This window comes from Pelmatolapia mariae, unplaced genomic scaffold (assembly GCF_036321145.2).
Source record: "Pelmatolapia mariae isolate MD_Pm_ZW unplaced genomic scaffold, Pm_UMD_F_2 NODE_ptg000649l+_length_47392_cov_1, whole genome shotgun sequence".
NCBI lineage: Eukaryota > Metazoa > Chordata > Actinopteri > Cichliformes > Cichlidae > Pelmatolapia > Pelmatolapia mariae.
In genome coordinates, this window is record NW_027052330.1 from 1 (window position 1) to 19,722 (window position 19,722).

Consider the following 19,722-nt stretch of genomic DNA (forward strand, 5'->3'; position numbering starts at 1 on the left):
ATGAGAGCGGCCACACAAGTAAAATGCTTTGAGTTTTAGACAGTGTATCTGATTGTGATTGCTGAACAGTGTCTTTTACACGACTTTGTTAGAGTTTCATGAAAGTAAACAGTTCTTCATCTTTTGTGCAAAGCATGGTTCACACCAGCAGCTGCTTTTGTGACTCAAACTGCATCAAGAGATGAAGTGCACGTGTCTATTAAAGTTTCCTCCACTTGTTGGCGTCACTGTGTAATAGCATGAACGAGTGCTTTGCTCTGTGTTTGGTACAGACTCTGGATCGGTGTGGGGCCATTGACATCCTGGTGTCCAATGCAGCAGTCAATCCTTTCTTTGGAAACATCATGGACTCCACAGAGGAGGTCTGGGATAAGGTACGTACAAAAAATGAGCCCACACCAATCATTTATGATGTGCGACATAAATTAGCATTTTTCAAATGAAGGATACAGTAGCACTAATATGTTGTCATAATAAACAACATAAATCCAAAATGTGGTTCTGATGAGCTGTTTACGTTAGTAAAAGGATAACTTGAGAGATCACTCTGTTATTTCAAGTATTCACTGTCACTGTGTCGACATTTTCAGATCCTAGATGTGAACGTAAAATCAGCCTTCCTCATGACCAAGCTGGTGGCGCCTCATATGGAGAAGAGAGGGTGAGTGACAATGGCACCAAAAGGGGCGGCCATAAAAACCTGCCTGCTGTAATATTTCTAACACCTCTCACAGGTCTGTGTTTTTCTTTCAGAGGTGGAAATGTCATATTTGTGTCATCTGTGGCTGGATACCAACCAATGCAGGTCAGTGAGGAATTTCTCCTTGGCAGGAATTTGTGTGGTGCTGTTACTGAATCTCATCAGTGCAGTCAGGATTGGTTGGCCGCCTCCTTACATCACATCGAGACATAGAGATGGAAGTGAGAAAGCAATTCTCTGGAGAAAAGCTGTAATGTTAAGCATCTATGTTACTCACAGACTCCAGTATCTGCCAGTGTTTGACACAGCATTAGGGGTGTGGTGTGATAATCTTGAGGTGTGGAGCCTGAGCTTTTATGGCTTTTGAAGTGGGATCTGTAAGAAAAGTCTTAGAAATCCTGTTTGGTAAGGTAGTCTTAGTGTAGTGGTTTATACATTTACCTAACTGTACCGGTTTGATTTCAGGAGAACATAAAAATCCCTTAGGGGTTGTGTCTGGAAGGGCATCTGGCATAAAAAATGTGCCAAGTCAAACATGCAGAGGCACCCGCTGTGTTAATAAGGAAGCAGCTGAAAGCAGCTAATAATGGATATATGCACATGACTATCATTAAAGCCAGTGAGACATAAACCTGAATGTAAAGAAGTGACATGTTCTGTTTTGTTTCTGCAAACCTGTTCACGTGGTGTGCATGTGCACCTCTCCAGGCTTTGGGTCCTTACAGCGTGAGTAAGACGGCCTTGCTGGGTCTAACCCGGGCTCTGGCCCCTGAGCTGGCTCAGAGCAACATAAGAGTGAACTGCGTGGCCCCTGGAATAATCAAGACCAGCTTCAGCTCTGCGGTGAGGACACGCGCTCGACTCCTGTGCTTTAAAATGTGGTTTTTGTTGCATTTCAGTCGTGCTTTCTCTTATTAGTGTTGTACTTTTTATAATAAACTCTTTTGTTCCAGCTGTGGCAGAATGAAGGCATCGTGGATGAGTTCAAAAAGCAGCTATGCATTAAAAGGTGAAGTTCAAGCTCACAGGAAAGCTTGTTGGTAATATTCAGAGTCCAGGATTTGACACGTTGAATTTGCCTCTCCTGTCAGAGTTGGAGAACCGGAGGAAATCGGAAGTGTGATTGCGTTCTTGTGCTCCGAGGAGGCGTCCTACATCACCGGAGAGACCATCACAGTGACCGGAGGGATGAACTGTCGACTTTGAACGCATCTTTTTTAATTTCATTTTGATTTCTTCTATTTTTCTGAAGTGCTGGCAAAGAACAGCCATAATTAAGCTTAGCGCAGGAGCTACAACACACTAATATAAACCAATATAATGAAGCACAGAGAGCTCTTTGTGTTACTGTGAGCATCTTCAGTTTCCAGGTTGATTTTTGTTGTGTAAAGGTTTCTAATGAAAAATCTGATGTTTTTGTAAAAGAAAATAATTAATTTAAAACGAGGAAATGTCATTTTAAACTGCAGCAGCTATGAGATAAAAGCTATTTCAGTGCATAAACATATTCATGATTAACAGGCCAGGGATGGTCTAATAAACTGATGTAATATCAGTCATTACATGAGCTGAACGTCAGGAGCAGTTTGAGAGCTTCGCCTTCATCGATGAGCAAAAAGGAGCGTGCACCAGTGTCATCATCAGCCAGTTTTTATTTTGCATTTCATTTCATATATTTCATACAAAACATCACAAACTTTATTAACAGAGATATTATTACATATTGCAAGTTAAAAATATTTCACATTTGTAACAGACAATACAGATATGTTTTAAAAAAATACAATTTAAATGATTAAAAAAAACTGTATGGCACTGCCTGTAACCACGGCTACGTTTTTCCACGATGTCAAAGCACCTGTTCAAGTTTTAATCGCCCTGAGTCAGGTTTATTTCAAGCAAATGGAAGATAAAAGTGTCCATCAGTCTCAATAGCATTTAAAAACCTGTTATTCTTTCCAACCATGTTGCCGGAGGAGGAAAAACATTTCATCACCTCCGTTTGTGTCCAGCAGACAATAAGCGGCGCCGGGTCATCGCAGGTTTCCAAAACTCCCTCAGGGTGGGCACATAGGTGCCGTGTTTGGTCTTGTAGTAGCGTTTCATAAACAGCTGGGGGAGACAAAGGCAATTCAACACACTAAGAATAAGAGTTTACTGTGTTACAGGTATCAGTTACAGCAGGGACGTCAAACTCATTTTACACTGTTTTAGTCCTGAGTGAGCCGGACCAGAGAAACTCGTCTTTCTATCAGTGTAAACACGTTTAACTGCACATTTAACCCCTGAGATCTAAAATTAGAAAAACAAGTCTCAGCACATCTCAGTTGTTCAGCTATGAGAGAAATGTCAGCCTTAATCTTTGGGCTTAAATTGTAAATTAATGTATAAATATACAGAAAAGGTCTTGTAATTATAAAACAATGTTTTTGTTTTATATTTTTTTAATTTCTGTGAACGAATTATAAAGAAAAACAAAGAAAAAACAGCAACGTGTTGTCATTTAATTTTTTATCTATTAATTACTTTGGTGTAGTCTGAATGGCCATGACGGCGCTCTCTATCAGCAGGAAGAGCTGTAAAAATTCATGAAAATGTATCTGAGCCTGCAATTTATGCCCTCTACATTTTACAAAGCCACCCAATATGCCAGATTGAAGTCCTTGCCAGGCTGATTTTGGCCCCCGGGCCTTATGCTTGACACTCCCATTTATACCATTTTGTCGGAAACTGCACATCATTCAGGTATAATCAAAGCTAAGACTGGATGTGTTCTGCATACGCACCCTGACTTTGAAGTTCTTCGTCGCCTCATCCTCTGAATCAGCCACGTAGTCGTCACCTTCTGCACCGGCCAGCACCTCTGAACAGAACAGTAAACACACATAAGCTCAAACCTTTACAGGTGATACATTTCTTACATAATTACACCCTACATTCACCTGTGTCACTCTGCTGCTGAGAGGGAAAGCTTCTCGTGCTGTGTAGTGCAGGATGGTTTCTGTTGAGGGGAAACAACAGTAGCTGTTAACTGGTGACTAATCACAGAGTGGGTGGGGGGGCATCGAGCTGACCTGCTTAGCTTCGTGCACTTCTAACTGAAGTCTAAAGGCAACCAGAAAACACTGAAGTACAAATGTTGATCAGTGTGTGTGATCTAGCTGCACATAGTTAAGTCATTAATACCAGATAAAAGAAACCAGAAATCTGTGGAGCTAAATCAGATGTTTTTATTGTATTTAGACAGTTTATACCATGTTTAAACAAGTTGACTGAACCACAATATCTATTTTTACTTCAAACATGTTCTTAAACAAATATACAGCCATAGCATTACCCACATATTACTTATTCACACAGACCAGAGTGCTTGGTTTATTGCCATTATGCACTTTAGTCCCTTACTCTTTATCTTGCGAGACGGGAGAGTCTGTGTCAGACGACAGACGGCTGCTTGTCTGTCTCTGCGTTGACGTTGTGGCCGGTGACTTCCTCCTCTGCTTGTTTTGTACCTTGTAAGAGGATGTTTCCTCTGTCCCGGATGTACTAGCGCTGAGAGAAGCAGCTGACATTTCTTCAATGACAACCCTGGGCTCCATGCTCAGACAATCGACAAAAACAGAGTAGAGGTGTTGATCTTCAGGGTGATATAGTGTTTTAACACCTAGCTTTCTCATCCGGGCTGCCAGGACTTCCCTGCTGCATCCCGCTTTTCTTATAGTTTCTGCTCGGCCTTCCTTCCTCCTCTGGTCACCTTTACTCTGCGTCTGCCCGCTCAGTCTCTTTTCCACAGGTGTTGTTACACCTAGAACTTCTTCCTCCTCCAAATCGCTTTCTCTTCTGTCAGAGTTCTTGCGCTTTACCCCACTCCTTCGACTTAGGGTGCATCCCTCCTCCTCCTCCAGCTGCTCTCGCCCTTCTTTCACTCCTTTATCTTTGGCTTTTTGCCTCTGTTTCACTGAGGTGAATTTGGAGTTCAGCTGCTCATGTCCAGCATTGTGAGCTGGACCATCACTTCTCTGTGTTCTTTTAATGCCAGCGTTCAAGACCGGGACGTCGTCATTCGATATTAGTCCAATAACAGGTGCGATAAATGAAGGTTTGCTTTTTGGCTCGGAGCCCTCAGATTCATCCACTGACAACTTCCTGGCTTCAGTCAGCTGATCTGATGGGACTCTTCCAGATGGTGGCAGAGAAAGTGAAGCCAGGATGGAGTCTCCCATATTCGGAGGTAGTGACGCTGTAAAGAGCAAAGAGCATTATCATGAGCTGACTCTCAAAGTCTTCCTGTCACACTTCTGTCACTTCCTGTCTTCCTGTCATTCAGTAATGTATATACCTTTACATATTGTACATATATTTATTACTTTTTAGATTAGCCATTTTTATATTTTGCTTGTTTTACATTATTGTATTTTGCACAACTCTGTTGCTTGTGAAGCTCGCACACAAGAATTTCACTCACATGTACTGTACCAGTGTACCTGCACATGTGATGTGACAATAAAAGTGATTTGATTTGATTTGACAGTCGTCACAACACAAAGATGTTATCTTTTTCAACCTGCTGACTCCAGGTGGCCAAGGCAGGTTTCATGCTGAAGTAAAATCTTCAGGAGCTGGGGCTGCGTGGCTGCCTGTGCACACTCCTCAAGGACAGGGGGGGCGTCACTGAGCCACGCTACAGTCTGACAAAAAAATAAATAAAACTTTTGTAGTAAAACCCAAATATTAGATCAATTCTTGCACACAGAAACTGTTAAATCAGTGACGATAAGAGCAATAAATCATGTCTAACGCTATGGAAACGGCCGTTTTCTCATTACCTGTGCTAGGTTGGGAACAGGAAGCAGCTGGTCCAGTCGAACCAAAAACTCCCACAGCAGCTTCTCCAGCTCCTGGTCAAACGTTGTTCCATAATCCACAGGAAACACTTCCTGTCAGGAGAGAGCGTAAAAGTTCATCAGCAGGTGGAGGTGCTGAAGCGTGTGCTGTAGAGGTGAGGTACTCACTTTGTAGAACCTTTCTCTAAATGCTGGGTCTGTGAGGAACGTGTGAATCAAAGAATGGAAATCTCTCACTGTTCTCATTAGTTTTACATCCTTACTCTGGGAAGAAAAAGAGAAGAAATTACATTTATTTTCTCCACAATCAGGAAATCTGCATGTAAGCAAATAAGACATGTAGATTGGTAACATAAAAATCCCCATTTGACACATCGTCTTTTTGAATACATAATCTTTGCATCACAATGGAAGTATACAGCTACAAGTACTGTACTGCAACACACTAAGAGCTGTTCCCTAAATATCAAAGGTTCAACTGAGCAATGTTTAATTCTATAATGAGCTCCATGTTTCGTGGTCAGCGCCTGAAATGAATCAATCACAGAGCAGAACGAATATGAAAAAACTGAGGAAAATCAGTATCAAATTTTCAGCACAGAAACGTTATTTGGAATAAAAGTTGTCAGAAATGGTCTGTAAGGTCACTTACTGAAGAAGTTGTAGCAGGTACACGGACTCTTTCCAGGTGTTCCTCAATCACCTCAGCATCAGGCTGTGAACTGCAGAGCTCCAAGATCAACTGAGAAGAAGGCAAGTGTTGTTAAAAAATAAAGAAAAAAAGAATGAGGTAAAGATCATCTGACTACAGGGAAACACCAGGTACAGTCCCTGCCTCCACTCTCATAGCCTCCAATAGGACCGCCATCATATTTTTGTAATTTTACATCACTGGTGTGTTTTTCCTCTCTTCTATAAAAAGGTCTCCATGGTGTGAGAATGAGTCTGTGCTAACTGCTACTGTTGTTACAAGTCAGTTTGTGAAGTTTCTTCCCTCCTAGATATTCAAGCATCAACTCTAAGTGGTGTTATTGCAAAGTGAAAGTGTTTATGGACCACAGCAACTCAACCATGAAGTGTCAGACCACTTTAAGGCACAGAGCGGCGTCAACAAGTGCTGAGGGGCATAACATAGGCACTAACATCTGTCTGCTGAAAGGTTCGTAACTGAAAGGTTCAAAGATTTAGTTTGTCTTTATCTATTTTTTCCTCCACTGGTCTAAAATTCAGTCCACCTCAATGCACTTTATACTGTAATATAAAGACCCTACAGTATTCTGGATCAAAATGAGTAACATAATCTTATAAGTAGAGACAGTGTCTGTCTCCCAAATCCAAACTGGGAACTGGTTCCTCAGAAGAGGGGCCTGAAAGCTGAAGGCTCTCCCTCCCATTCTACTTTTAAATACTGTAGCAACCACAAGTAAACCCGCACTCTCACAGGGAAGTGTACTGTAGGGATAATATAAGGTCTATTAATAAAAAGCTGTATGTAAGAAGAAGGATTTTAAATTCAATTCTAGATTTAACAGGGAGCCAATGAAGGGAAGCCGATAGAAGAGAAATATGGTCTGTTTTTCTAGTCCCTGTCAATACTCTCACTGCAGCATTTTGGATCAACTGAAGGGTTTTAGGGAGTTTTTGAGCAACTTGATAATCATGAATTATAATTTTAAAGGCTAGAAGCAATAAATGCAATAAATGCATGAAAAGGTTCACTGAGACAGAGTGTTTCCAATTTTAAAGATAATGAGCAGATAAAAGAAAGTAGTCCTGCATAATATCTCAATGTGCAATCTGCAGGACATATCCTGGTCAGAAATGACTCCAAGTTTGTTCATAGTGCTACTTTTCCTAATCGATGTTGTGCTGTCTTCCAGCAATGCGGTTAGGATGGTGTGCTTCCTTTGTATGTCAAAGCCCTAATAAGCATGCGAACTCCAGGCTAAAGCTGCAGAGGTGGAGACTGGGACTGTGCAATTCTTGGACACAGTACAGTGGTTCAAGCACACATTTAAATCCGATTTCCCTTCTCCTGTTATACTCACTCTTGCTCTCAGCCCCACTGTCAGCCTGCCCTGGTGTCTCACAGTGAGCAACCCAGGCACAGCCTCACAGGCCGATGTCACGAACTCCTCCACAACCCCATACTGCATCACATCCCTCTGCTTCAGCACCTTCCACAGGGCTGCAGACACCAGACGCACAGGCGGGGCAAGCAGCTGGAGAGCAGCGAAAGGAAGGCTGGCATCTGCGCAGGAAACAAAAATAGACTACAGTACTGAATCACACTTGCATGAGCTCCTGACAGTAAAAGTTGGAAATAGTGGCATCAATCACCACACGTCCAGTTTAAACGTTACACTTACCGCTTCCCTTTGGTTTTCTGGGGGCCATTCCACTGAAAAAGTCCAGAAGGAAACCGGCTCTAAAGTTGACGTTAGCTTAGCAACTTGGAGAGCTTCTAACCGCACTGAGCTTCAAAATAGCACGGGCACTAACACTGAATGCTGAGGAACCTATTTAAGAATAATAACACATACTAGCTCAAGTACTGTTTGGAGTCACCTGTTGATAAACATAAATGACACTGCTGTTGTTCCGGCGATGCAAATAAAGCTCGTTCACGTCCATCAAAAGTTTGCCTTCTCATCCTCCCGCCTTCACTGACAGGCTTACAGTCATTCGCAGTGTTCATTGGAATCTGCCGAATGGGCGGTGCTTCAGATTTATGAATACAAAACACAATACTCCACCCCTGGCGTGTGTTGAAACGTTTTACACAAGCGCACCCAATCTGGTTTCAGGAAATGACGTATTGACGTTGCCTGCCAGCCAACGCTTCATGATTTAAAGAAAAGATTTAATGGAAAAAAGGTAAATAGAAATGAAAATTATATATTAGGTGAGGCGAGGAATACCAGAAAAGATTAATTTAGATTAATTTAATAATTAATTTAGTTTATATCCTTAAAACGACCCGAAAGTGTTTATTTTCTGTTTCTAAATTGCAGTTTTTAGTTGATAATTTTATTTATTAAGGCGAAAAATAATCTGTACAAATCTACCTGATCCTCTGAAAAAAATAACTGCCACCTAAACCTAATAACTGGTTGTGCCCAACTTGGCAGCAAAAACTGCAGTCAAGTGTTTGCAATAACTTGCAATAAGTGATTCATGTCACATTGGAGGAATTTTGACACACTTTTTCTTTCTTCTTCTTTTTTTAAGCCATTCAGAGGTCGAATTGCTGATGTGTTTTGGATCGTTGGTCTTTTCCATAGCCCAGGTGAACTTGTCCTTCAGGGAGTCTCATCAGGGTTTTCTGGTAAAGAGCAGAACTCATGGTTATACCAATTACAGCGAGCCATCCTGAAGCAGCAAAGCAACCCCAGACTATCACACTACTACCACCACCATGTCTGACTGTTAGTATGAACTTGGAAGGTTCATACTGTTCCAAGTTTTCTCCTTTTGTGGAAAATCGCTCTCAGCATGGTTCACTGGAGTCCCAGCTGTCCTTGAGTCTCTTTAGATCGTGGCATAATGTGTTACTTTTTGAGATCTTTTAGCTTACTTCACTTTGTCAGACAGGTTCTGTTTAAATGATTTATTGAACACCTTATGTCAGCCATAAATTACAAAAAGATTACAGCACACTATAGTTATCTCCTAAAACATAAAACAGTCTCCAATATAAAGGCTTACAGACCCAACAAAGCTAACACTGTCCAATAATTCTTTAAAGAAGAAAAAAAAGAGGCTTCTTACAAAACTGTTTATGTTCAGTTATAAAAACACAGGAAACAACCTCTGAATTATCAGCTGTAGATATCATTATTCTGCTTTTCAGATGAAGGAAGGCACGTCTGAGTCAAACACAATCAATATGAACTTTACCCTGTTCTGTTCTGTATCTGAATTATCACCAAGTCCCGGGGTAAAGTCCAGCAACTGGGTCAAACACGAGCAGCACGAACACTAATACAGTGTGTGACACCAAAACAGCCCCAAAAACATCAGGCTGAGAGACGAGAAGAGAAGAAACTAACCAGCATGGATACAACATCCTCATTCATCAAGTAAGTGACAAATGAGTTTTAACGTACCAGTTAGTACACTGCTGCTGTCTGAAGCTTGAAACAATCGTAAAACAGGCACAAGTAACTTAATGATTCGACAGGTGTTCCCAAAAATGTACAGTACTGTAACTTATGTAAGACTGAGGTATGAAAAAATGACCTTTTTTCTCATTTCAGATTAAAATGTTTAAGAAAAAACGTAAAATAAAATAAAAGCAGGAAAAATCTGTATGCCAGTGGAAGAGTGAAATTGAGAGGATGATTTAATGTAAATAAAAATACAGATGTTACATAAAATAGAAATAACAATAAAAAAAAGGAATGTATGTGAAAATGGTCTCTATAGCACAAGGATAAAACGTGTTTTTACTTATTACCCTCTCACATAACAGTTTGACTCACGTTAAGTACTTTGTGTAAATAACAAAACTAACAATGGCTCAATGCCATTTAGTTGCTAGATTTTGGGGTCATGTTCGGGTAATATCAACTTGTTAATATAACCTACTGGGACACAAAACCAGCATCCTCTCAGATAAAAGTCAAACATTTATTAAAGAGACCGTTCTATTATTTTAAAACCTTTTTTTGTCTCGTCTGTCCTTAGGTCTGTAACCAAGCGAGTGTGGTCCCCGACACAGAGACCTTTCAGAGTGTGCTCTCACAACAGGGACACCAGAAAAGGCGTCACGGCCGGGACACTGGAGGAGCTGAAGGAGAGGGTGAGAGTGACTGAGGAAAAGTTCTCAATAGGATGAAAATACTTTCAGCCAAAAATGCCAAAATAAAATAGAAAATTAAGAAATCTATAAAATTAAAAAGAGAAATGAGCTTTTAAAATTATAAAATTAATTAATAGGGCGAATGATTTCAATGTGGCAATAAAAGAGGATTAATTCATCTTTTAGAAGATAGTTCATTACCTTAAGGCCATGACATCATCTAAAAACATGATCTCATCCTCTATAATTTGTGTATAGGATCACATTAAGTCATTAGTCAAATATTCACTGCCTTTGCCTGCAGAATATAAGAGGGCCAAACTGCATTTCCAAACACCAGCTGAATATCAGCTGTGTGTACAACAGCTCCACCTAGAGGCTGATCAAATGCATTTTTTCTTAGCCAATTGGGTGCCATAAAAACTGGTTTATTAACTGATGATCATGGTATTAACAAAGGCTAAGAAATGTTTCCATTCAAGTCCATATCATGTTGAATTATTATTTAATGCTAGAAAATGATTTTGAAATGATTAAGAATGAGGGGTTTTTTTTTACAGCTGGGAAGTAAATATCACTAATTCATATACTCAGTATAGGACTGCTTACTGTCCTCATACTGACAGGTATGCCAGGCGTTGCTGCTCTCGCTGTCTGCAGTGTCTCTGTCTCTGGTTTGTGAGGATGACGGTACAGAAGTCGACTCTGATGAGTTCCTCATGACCCTACCCGACAACGTCATGCTCATGGCCCTGGAACCTGGACAGACATGGAGGTCACAACAGGTGGGTTTGACCGCAGAAGCTGTGTCTGGGTTTGGGGTGTGCTTTTTGTCTCTTGGTGACAGTTTTTTAATCTCTCTGATGCCCCCCAGGGTGCAGTTGTGCCCAAAGCTCAAGACCACAACAAATCACGTTCTGGGAGAGACATAGCCCGCGTCACCTTTGACCTTTACAGGATGAGCCCCAAAGATGTGTTTGGCTCATTGAATGTGCAGGCCACATTTCAAGGCCTGTACTCTGTGAGCGCTGACTTTCAGTGTCTTGGGCCCAAGAAAGTTCTCAGGTAAGCCAAGTGAAAAGGTTAGGAGGGTAATAAAGGTTCATTTGCATATGTAGTGCTGTGCAAGCTTTCAGTGGCAGAAGTAAAATTCAGTCTTTTAGCATCATTACAGACTTTAGTTTGCATTTAATAAAAATGAAGACAGAAGTTAGGACAGAACTTTAGTAGCAAGAAGTTTAACAAGCTTTAGCTGTCGGACAGATGCCGTCACATTGGATACAGAGGAGTTCACAGTCAACTCACTGACTGTAAGATGCCCAAATCAACACCACCTCCACCACCGTGTTTCACAGTTGGTGTGAGGTGTTTGTGCTGATATGCTGAGTTTGGTTTTCTTTAAATGTGGTGCTGTGCATCTCCACTTTGTTCTCATCTTAAAGGACATTGTTTCAGATGTTCTGTGGATTGTTCAGATGCAATTCTGGCTTAGGCATCAAGGCTTAGGCTCACAGACCTGTTCAGTCTTTTTCAAACTCCACTGTCATTAACTTTAATATCTGACATCATAACTTAGAACTGTAGAGTCTCAGCTGTAGCTACTGTGATTTTGCAGTTTCTCTGAGCATTGCATGGTCTGACCCTGAGGTAAATTTGCTGGGATGTTGCATGGTGTTATCACACAGACCAGCAGACTGCCAGAACTTCTGATTCTCAGTTAACAAAATGCGTTTGATCAGCAGCACCACAATAATTCCTATGGAAGTAGTAAGGGTATAGTAAGTTACCTAGTTTCCTACCTGCTCTGGCTCCAGCCTGTGTTATGTACTTCAAATACATTTTAATAGTTAGATGGAGTTCAGCTGATCTACACGATAAATTTTATTACACAAATTTTTGATTTCTCTGATATTTCTTAATTTTATACTCCCAGATTTGAACCTCAAATAATAACAGTATAACATCTGAATAAAATTTGAAAAAGTTTAAAGCAGGACACTAAAGAAATACTCATGTATAAGTCTCAGTTGTCTACAGATTTTGGATTATTTAACTTTAAACTTTAAACCAGGATAAGAGAAATAGCTGCTTTCTCTGTCACTCAAAGCCAGCAATTAAAAGCTTAATCTGCACTAACCTTTAATCCTGATAACGCTTTGTGCTGTTTCCAGAGAAGTGCTGCGTGTGGCCTCCACCCTCCTTCAGGCTGCTGGACACCTGCTTCTCACGTCTGCCGCCATGATCCGCCGCATCATCGAAGGCGCAGAGCTCTGGCAGCCGCAGAGGGCGGAGTACGCAGCCAGATGGAACTGAGAGCGCACATATGGACCCGTTTACATGCAACCTAAAGTAATGAGGTCTTTTATCATGTGACTGCTGGACCTGTTTGAGAGCCTATCACCCTTCAGTACCTACAGTATTGGAAAATTATGTTTTACCTCCTTAAGAAGAGGAAAAAGAAAGAACCTTGTTAAGAGGAACATCTGTAAATATTAAATGTGATTGTATGAATAGATGTCGTATTTTTGTAATCATATTTCAGGTTTAAAGTAGATTTTTAATACTTTTTTCCCTCTTGCAAAGCAAGATTTAGTAAGATAGCTGGCTAACTTGTGAAATATTATCCACTTAATATCTTTCACAGCAGGACCAGACCAGTAAAACTCCTGCACAGAGGTTTAACTGCACATTTAATCCTGGATATAGTATGTTATTATCTTAAAAAAAGTGCTCTTTGGGTTTAAATTGTAAGAAATAAAAGTGTAAAATAAAAGAGAAACTTCTGGTAGCTCATTTTCTAGACTGTGTTTAAGTATAAAACTGAACCTAACCTAAAAAAATTGTTGTTAATTAGCAGAAAAGGAAAGAAATGTATACAGTGGTGAAAAAAAACTTCTCTGTCATTTAGCTATTACTTAATTACTTTGGTTTAGTATGAATGACCTGGGAGAGCTCTTAGTAGGAAAACATGTAAAATGTAGTGAAAAGTCCAAAATCTACTCTCTCCTTCACTCCTCCTACACGCTTACAGTTTCTTAAGCAGTCCAGGACTGAAGTCTTTATCGGGCCGATTCTGGGCCCCGGGCCTTATGTTTAACACCACTGTTTTAAACTCTTCAGTGTTGGTGTAGTTTAGTGTGGATTACATGCTGAAACATGTGTCTTCTTTCAAACATCCCTGTGTTTTCTGTACGCACTGAAGAATAATTTGTAAGTGTTTTGCTGTAACTAATCAGCTGAGTCCCGCTGGAAGAGCAATAAAAGTGCTTTTATTAAAACAGTGAAAACAGCTGCACAGCATAAACAGACTAAAACTGCACCTAGAATCCGAATGAGGATCTTTTGAACACACTAACTAAAAGGAGCAGGAAAAACATGGAAACAGGGGGTCTGTCTAACATGGGAGCTTGATAAACAAGTTGACAACTGCCTGAAGAACAGAGGAACTAAAAAACGATCCAGCTGTGTTTTTATATGAGCTGTTGTGATACTTCTACTCTGGAGGGATCTTCACATTTTTCTCCTCGCTGTAGCCTTTGTTCCCTTCGAGCATCATAATCCAGGAGTTCATGCTATTGGGCAACTTTATTTTAGTCATCGCGTTCATGTACTGCTGATACATGACGTTGCCCAGTACCTGATGGTGCTGCTCCTCATTCATCCAGCGAGGCCTCCCTATCTTAATGAAATGGCGCGTGTCGCCGAACCACCGAGCCACCGCCAAGCGTGGCACACCGACCAGCCTTGCCAGACGGCTGTACTGCTCCTTGTCTGGGTACTGGCATTGCAGGAACGCCATCTTCATCATCGCCAGCTGGGCCGGCGTCTTGCAGTGGAGCCGAGTAGTAGGTGTAGGCTCGGCAGAAGAGGGGCTGTTTTTCACTTCGATGAGGGCCTTCAGTTTGTCAATGTCAGTGATGAAAACGCTGTGGTCCGGCTCTGCTTGCAGATCTGCACCCTCGATTTCTTCTTCCCCCCTGAAGTCGCCGTCTATGGTGGAGCGGGGATCGCCGGCTCTCTGCAGCAGACGTGTCTGGTTGTCAGGCGCTGGAGATGCATCAGAAGTTTGGTTTTCAGCCTGGGGGCCGAGCAGAGAGCTGGGAGCCGGAGGTGCATTACTCTCCTCTTGCATGCAACTTTTGTTCACTCTTGGTTTTTTTCTTTTTCTGCCACGACGCTTGGGGCATTTTTCTCCACCACTTTCCACTTTATCCATCATCTCCTCCTCATCTTGCTTCACGATCTTCTTTCCCATCTGTTCTGTTGCTGTTGTCCTTTTTCGCTTTTGCATGCTGCTTTTTTTCTCCTTCACTGGTAGCTCCTTCTTCATTTCTCTCTTCAACTGCTCATTAACATTTGCGCTGTCTCCTCTCACTCCTCTTCTCTTTGCATTCCCACCAGCTGCTTTCACCTTTCTCTTCTCTCTTCCGTCCTCCATTACTTCTCTCTCCGTCCCGTCTTGAAGTTCCTTCTTTTCCTGACTTGAGTTGAACTTCCTTTGGACCTCACGGATGTCTTCATAGTCCCAGCTGATGCCGTAGCGGAGCCTCTGTGCCATGAACCACGCCTTCACCTGGTCTGGATGCAGGTGGCAACTCTCTGCCAGTTCGGCGGTCTGTCTGTGTGTTAGGTAGGGAAACCTGTCAAAGGCCTCGTCCAGCTCCGCAGCGCCGTGTATCTGGGAGTCGATCTGGTGCGAATGCACCCACACAAGCTTCCTACTCTCAGAGATCAAGGGGAAGCACACCAAACTGCTCTGGTTCATGCCGTTAGCAATGGGGGTAGCGTTCATATCTGAGAAAGCTGGAGTCTCTTCACGAGTGCCAGGTGGTTTCTGACCGAGTCCGAGGATCTCTTCATCAGCAAAGTGCCTCATCTTACTCATCTGTGGTGATGCACTCCTGAAAACAGCAGACAGAAATATGTACAAATAAATAAAATACTCTAAGGTCAAAATTACTGAGCAGGATTTTCCCAGTGCCTGTGATGAAGTATTTGATTTCTTAGGTATTTGATTTGTTAATCGTGCACTTCTCTGGAAGTGCACCATTACTGCTTCCATAGGAATTACAAAGGTAAGTAGCAGCCAGGTGCTGATAATCAAATGCACCTGATTAATGAGTTATCAGCAGGCGTGAGCATGTCTATAAAAGCAGAAGTTTTGGCAGTATAATGGTCTGGAGTACTCAGGTGTGTGTTAACATAAAGACTCAATGTTCCCAGCAGAGGGCGTCCCAGAAAATTCACATTAGGATCAGACCATGCAATGTTCAGAGACACTGCAAAAAAACCAAGAGCTCCATCTCAGGCTCTACAGGTCTCAGTTAGCATGTTTAATGTTAATGTTCATGACATTATTATTAGAAAAAAATGAAAAAGTATGGCTTGTTAGAAAGGGATAAGGGGAAAAAAACTCTTCTGTCTAGGACAAACATGGCAGCAGATCTGAACAAAAGCAGAACACAAGCAATGAGGAATATGCCAAAATTCCTCCACAACTATGTGAGAAACTGATAAGATACATTAGATAGATCAGTGGTTCTTAACCTTGTTGGAGGTAGCGAACCCCACCAGTTTCATATGCGCATTCACTGAACCCCTCTTTAGTGAAAAATAAAATATGATTTTTTCAAATTCAAGACATAGATATGTTTTTAACTGGTGCACAAAATGAGCCGTGCATGTCACGGCGGAGGCTCTGCCGAACCCCTGAGACCGACTCACCGAACCCCTAGGGTTCGATTGAACCCAGGTTAAGAAACACTGAGATAGATAGATAGATAGATAGATAGATAGATAGATCCCTCGGGTAGGTTCCTCCAGGAAAATGTCTATTGCACAGTATTTTGACTATTGTCAGTCTATTGCACAGTGATTAGTTCTTAAGATGAATAGTCCAATATCTTTGTTTATATTATGAACCGATGTTATAGATAAAATTTTAAAAATGACGTGCTTTGCAAGCATCCTTATAACTCTGCATTATTGTATGTAGTCTGTGTTTTACATTATAATCAATCCAGTCCTTTTGGCCACTTAAATGTCTTAATATTAGTGTTATACTATGTTTCTTGTAGCTTTTTATACCAGATTTTTGATGTCAATGAGACATTTTGCCCACATAAACAAAAGATATATAAAAGTCACTTTGCCAAAGAGTGGCTGCAACTTCTACATGGTGGCAGCTCTTTTCTTACTTCTCGATCATTCATCAGAGACATTTGATTGATGATAGGTCCACAACAGTTTAATATCAGAAATCACTTTTTGGCAGATGATCACCATTTTCACTAAAGTTGCTGCTAAAGTTGTTTCACAAACTTAATGGTGCTGTGTAATGTATAACAGCTGGTTATTTTATAAATTAACTCATACCTAGAGCTCAACTTATTCCCCTAAATTAGTAGTAACTTAATAAGAGTAAGACATAAGACGTAAGAGTCAGAACTGAACATATTAAATACAAACATCTTTAAGTTTAATACTCTAAATGTTAATTTTAATCCTTTTGGTTTCAGTGATTTAATGCCCAAGAAAATAAGGTTATACCCAAACTGATTCCTGTTAATTACGTATTACTTTAATTAATTAAATATTACTTATTGTTTAATACTTTTAGCTAATTAACTAAACAAAGCCTAGCTAACTTTAGCTAGCTAACTTTAGCTGGCTACACTTTGATGTTAGCTTGTTACATTGCTGACTACGACCGGGACCGACCTCTCTAACCCGGTTATGAGTAACACACAGTGATGTTAAAAAGTACTGGCTACCTTCACTGTTCACCCCGTTGCTTTATCGGAGCACTGCTGCCTGTTTGTTAGCACTAGCGATAAGTTTAAGGCTAACTTCAGCGCACCGGTGTAGTTAGCTTAAAAAAAGTAATTCCTGGGTTTGTCTTGCATGCATAAAACTTTGGCGCCCGCCAACTTTGAGAAACAACGTCAGTTCCTGTCTGAGGTTCCCTTTGAAAACTGTCCGAAATATACAATAAAAAGGCGAAAAAATTATTTACAAATTCTTCCCGGAAGTCACTGGTCACATCATTAGGAACACATTTTGTTGTGTTGCTCATGACAGAGGTTATATATGAAATGTGATAGACTTACATCCACTTTACATATAAGGTACATCTGGGTGCTGACCATTTTTCAGACTCCCAAATAAAATATTCTTAAATCATTTTGTTTTTCAATTTTAATTTATTAAATGAAAAAAACAAAACAAAACAAGACATAAAATTCAACCTCAACCAGGTGGGCGGGTAAGAACTACTTTCTTGTTTAATACACTATTAAGAAATGATATGTAACTACTAGTAAACTAGTAAAGATTGAGACGTAATTAAAGTCATTGGTAAGGTTATCAGGAATGCACCTGTGTTACTGCAGACTCATCCTCTGACTGAACCCATGGATTTATGTGGGAACACCAAATGTTCTCAGCACGGCAAGCTCCTGGAGTACTACTGCTTGGACGACATGACCTGTGTGTGTGTTTCCTGCGCCATTGAGGACCAGCACCGCCTACACAATATGAAGACCTTCTCCACAGCCCACAAAGAGCTCCTGGAGAAGCTGAAAGCTGAGCAGCTGATCTTACAGGAGAAAACAGACGATGAGGATGTGAGTCTGGAAAAGTGGGAGAAGAGTGAAAGAGAGAAGCTGGGTCGCTGCAGTGTGCGTCTGACTGAGGCTGTGACTAACCTGCGTGACAACTCTCTGACCAGCGTCCAGAGCTCAGTCTCTGCTCGTATGGTGTCCCTGAAAACCACTTCACAAGGTGCAAAATACTGCCAGAGCCAAAACAGCTACCCAGTCCAAGACAACCTCTGCATCAATCACATATTAAGGGTAGAATGGACAAGAGCCTTTACCACCACCTGAAAAGGTGGAGGTGTTGTGGAACTTTGATGCCTCCTCACTCTCCTTCTACTGCAGAACCGGACAGCACCAGAGGGAAGAAATAATAACTATTGAGATGAGCCTCAACAACAAGGAACTGACTCCATTTGTACGACTGGGAAAGGAAAATGTCCAAAACACGACCCAGAGGCAGGAATGGAAGTGCTCATGTGGGAAAGTTTACTACAGGGATGGTAATGGATACACAAATAATATGTCCCGCTTTTCTTCCCAGGCTAATTGTTCTTGTGGAAAAATGATTGGTGGTCCATGTGTGACAGAAATGGTTTGTAAACTCTGTTAATTCAAACTATGCTGATCATTTAGTCATTTTCTGTCCCTGTATGAATATCTGTCAGGGTTCCTGGGTCGGTGACCCAGTGCTTTCAGTTCTGTCACGTTTTGTTTCTGTTGCCACATCAATGTCTTCACTTCCTGTTTTGTTCCCATGTCAGCTTGTATCATTAGTGAGATTATGTTCAGCCCTGTACTCACCCGTTTCCAATCATTGTCATCATTCCACCTGTGTATTTAAGCTCCTCTGTTTCACCACTTCTCTGTCGTGTCATTGATGTTCCTGTGATGTTGTTCCTGTCGCGTGTTCAGTTCAGTAAGCCAGCTAGTCTACCAGTCCATTAAGTTCAGCCAGCCATCCTGTCATCTTTTGTCTCCGTTTCCAATAAACCTCCTCATTCTGCACCAAGAGTCCTGCGTGTGGGTCATCTCTTCCTCGCCTCCGCACACGACCCCTGACAATATCAATGTAACTGACTGTCTTTCACATTCATTAACTGTGAAGAAATTGTGCCGCTTCGGTGATTAACTTGTTGTGCGATGTATCACATATGAAAGTAATGTAAATTAAAAAAAGTAAAACAATTTTGTTTTTTATGTAATTTTATTTTGTTAATTAAAATATTCTTAGCTCTGGTATTTGCTTTAAATGTAGCAACAAATTCTTTTAGTTTGAACCGTTTCTACTTTATTTCAGCTGCAAGTTGAAGACGTGCGTCTCCATCTGCAGGTGGTGCTCTCATATTGTACATACAGCTCTTTGGTCTTATTATTGACAACAAAGAAACACAGCTGTTGTTTTATACAATGTAAATGATCTGATAAATAATAAAGTGAGTATACTTTTAATACATGCAATGCTTTACATATCTGATTAACTGAAGCAAGAACATTGCATTTTCATGTGTGTTAATTAGACAAAAGAAAGTTACTGAATTTGCCAGTTTATTAAGTATACCTTTGTCAGTATAAAAGTAAAGCAAATCACTTTGCATTCTATTGGTTTTAATTAGTTTCAATATTAAAAACTGAAAAGACTGAGAGACCAGGCTGCAAAATACTGCTGGTCTAATATAAGGACACAAAAACTGATAAGATTTTGTCTCATTAGATAAGAGCAGGCTCATTGTTCCACAGTAACTTGTAGGCACATACAGGGAACTATTGTTCTGCTAT

At 40.9% G+C, this 19,722-nt stretch overlaps 4 protein-coding genes across 4 annotated transcripts; 2 read left to right on the plus strand and 2 right to left on the minus strand.

The window, feature by feature from the left end:
- The first annotated feature begins 273 nt into the window (after positions 1 to 273).
- Positions 274 to 2,689, plus strand: dhrs4 (dehydrogenase/reductase (SDR family) member 4). The gene is made up of 6 exons (XM_063468582.2): positions 274 to 374; positions 591 to 661; positions 754 to 805; positions 1,409 to 1,543; positions 1,654 to 1,709; positions 1,792 to 2,689. Exons 1-6 carry the CDS (start codon positions 345 to 347, stop codon positions 1,904 to 1,906), a joined length of 459 nt encoding a protein of 152 aa, XP_063324652.2. The 5' UTR covers positions 274 to 344; the 3' UTR covers positions 1,907 to 2,689.
- tinf2 (TERF1 (TRF1)-interacting nuclear factor 2) lies at positions 2,690 to 8,199 on the minus strand. The gene is made up of 10 exons (XM_063468583.1): positions 7,914 to 8,199; positions 7,593 to 7,795; positions 6,197 to 6,286; positions 5,713 to 5,808; positions 5,527 to 5,637; positions 5,265 to 5,388; positions 4,106 to 4,940; positions 3,643 to 3,701; positions 3,487 to 3,563; positions 2,690 to 2,812 (listed from the first exon to the last, which is right to left on the minus strand). The coding sequence occupies exons 1-10, from the start codon at positions 7,939 to 7,941 to the stop codon at positions 2,693 to 2,695; spliced, it is 1,743 nt and encodes a 580-aa protein (XP_063324653.1). The 5' UTR covers positions 7,942 to 8,199; the 3' UTR covers positions 2,690 to 2,692.
- Positions 8,200 to 9,600: 1,401 nt separating this feature from the next.
- cideb (cell death inducing DFFA like effector b) lies at positions 9,601 to 12,661 on the plus strand. Its single transcript, XM_063468584.1, has 5 exons — positions 9,601 to 9,626; positions 10,234 to 10,348; positions 10,975 to 11,133; positions 11,223 to 11,413; positions 12,520 to 12,661. The coding sequence occupies exons 1-5, from the start codon at positions 9,601 to 9,603 to the stop codon at positions 12,659 to 12,661; spliced, it is 633 nt and encodes a 210-aa protein (XP_063324654.1).
- Positions 12,662 to 13,841: 1,180 nt separating this feature from the next.
- homezb (homeobox and leucine zipper encoding b) lies at positions 13,842 to 15,224 on the minus strand. The gene has a single exon (XM_063468575.1). It carries the CDS (start codon positions 15,222 to 15,224, stop codon positions 13,842 to 13,844), a length of 1,383 nt encoding a protein of 460 aa, XP_063324645.1.
- Between the last annotated feature and the right edge of the window lie 4,498 nt (positions 15,225 to 19,722).

Bases quoted from the DNA above. Each gene is read 5' to 3' on its own strand.
- dhrs4 (XM_063468582.2), top strand. From the start codon at position 345: ATGGACTCCACAGAGGAGGTCTGGGATAAG. The intron at 375-590 runs GTACGTACAAAA...CGACATTTTCAG, and splicing joins CAGAGGAGGTCTGGGATAAG to ATCCTAGATGTGAACGTAAA. The intron at 1,710-1,791 runs GTGAAGTTCAAG...CTCTCCTGTCAG, and splicing joins AAGCAGCTATGCATTAAAAG to AGTTGGAGAACCGGAGGAAA.
- tinf2 (XM_063468583.1), bottom strand. From the start codon at position 7,941: ATGGCCCCCAGAAAACCAAAGGGAAGCG. The intron at 7,796-7,913 runs GTAAGTGTAACG...TTTCCTGCGCAG, and splicing joins CAGAAAACCAAAGGGAAGCG to ATGCCAGCCTTCCTTTCGCT. The intron at 5,389-5,526 runs GTAATGAGAAAA...TTTTTTTGTCAG, and splicing joins CTGTTCCCAACCTAGCACAG to ACTGTAGCGTGGCTCAGTGA.
- cideb (XM_063468584.1), top strand. From the start codon at position 9,601: ATGGATACAACATCCTCATTCATCAA. The intron at 9,627-10,233 runs GTAAGTGACAAA...GTCTGTCCTTAG, and splicing joins ACAACATCCTCATTCATCAA to GTCTGTAACCAAGCGAGTGT. The intron at 11,134-11,222 runs GTGGGTTTGACC...GATGCCCCCCAG, and splicing joins AGACATGGAGGTCACAACAG to GGTGCAGTTGTGCCCAAAGC.
- homezb (XM_063468575.1), bottom strand. From the start codon at position 15,224: ATGAGGCACTTTGCTGATGAAGAGATCCTCGGACTCGGTCAGAAACCA.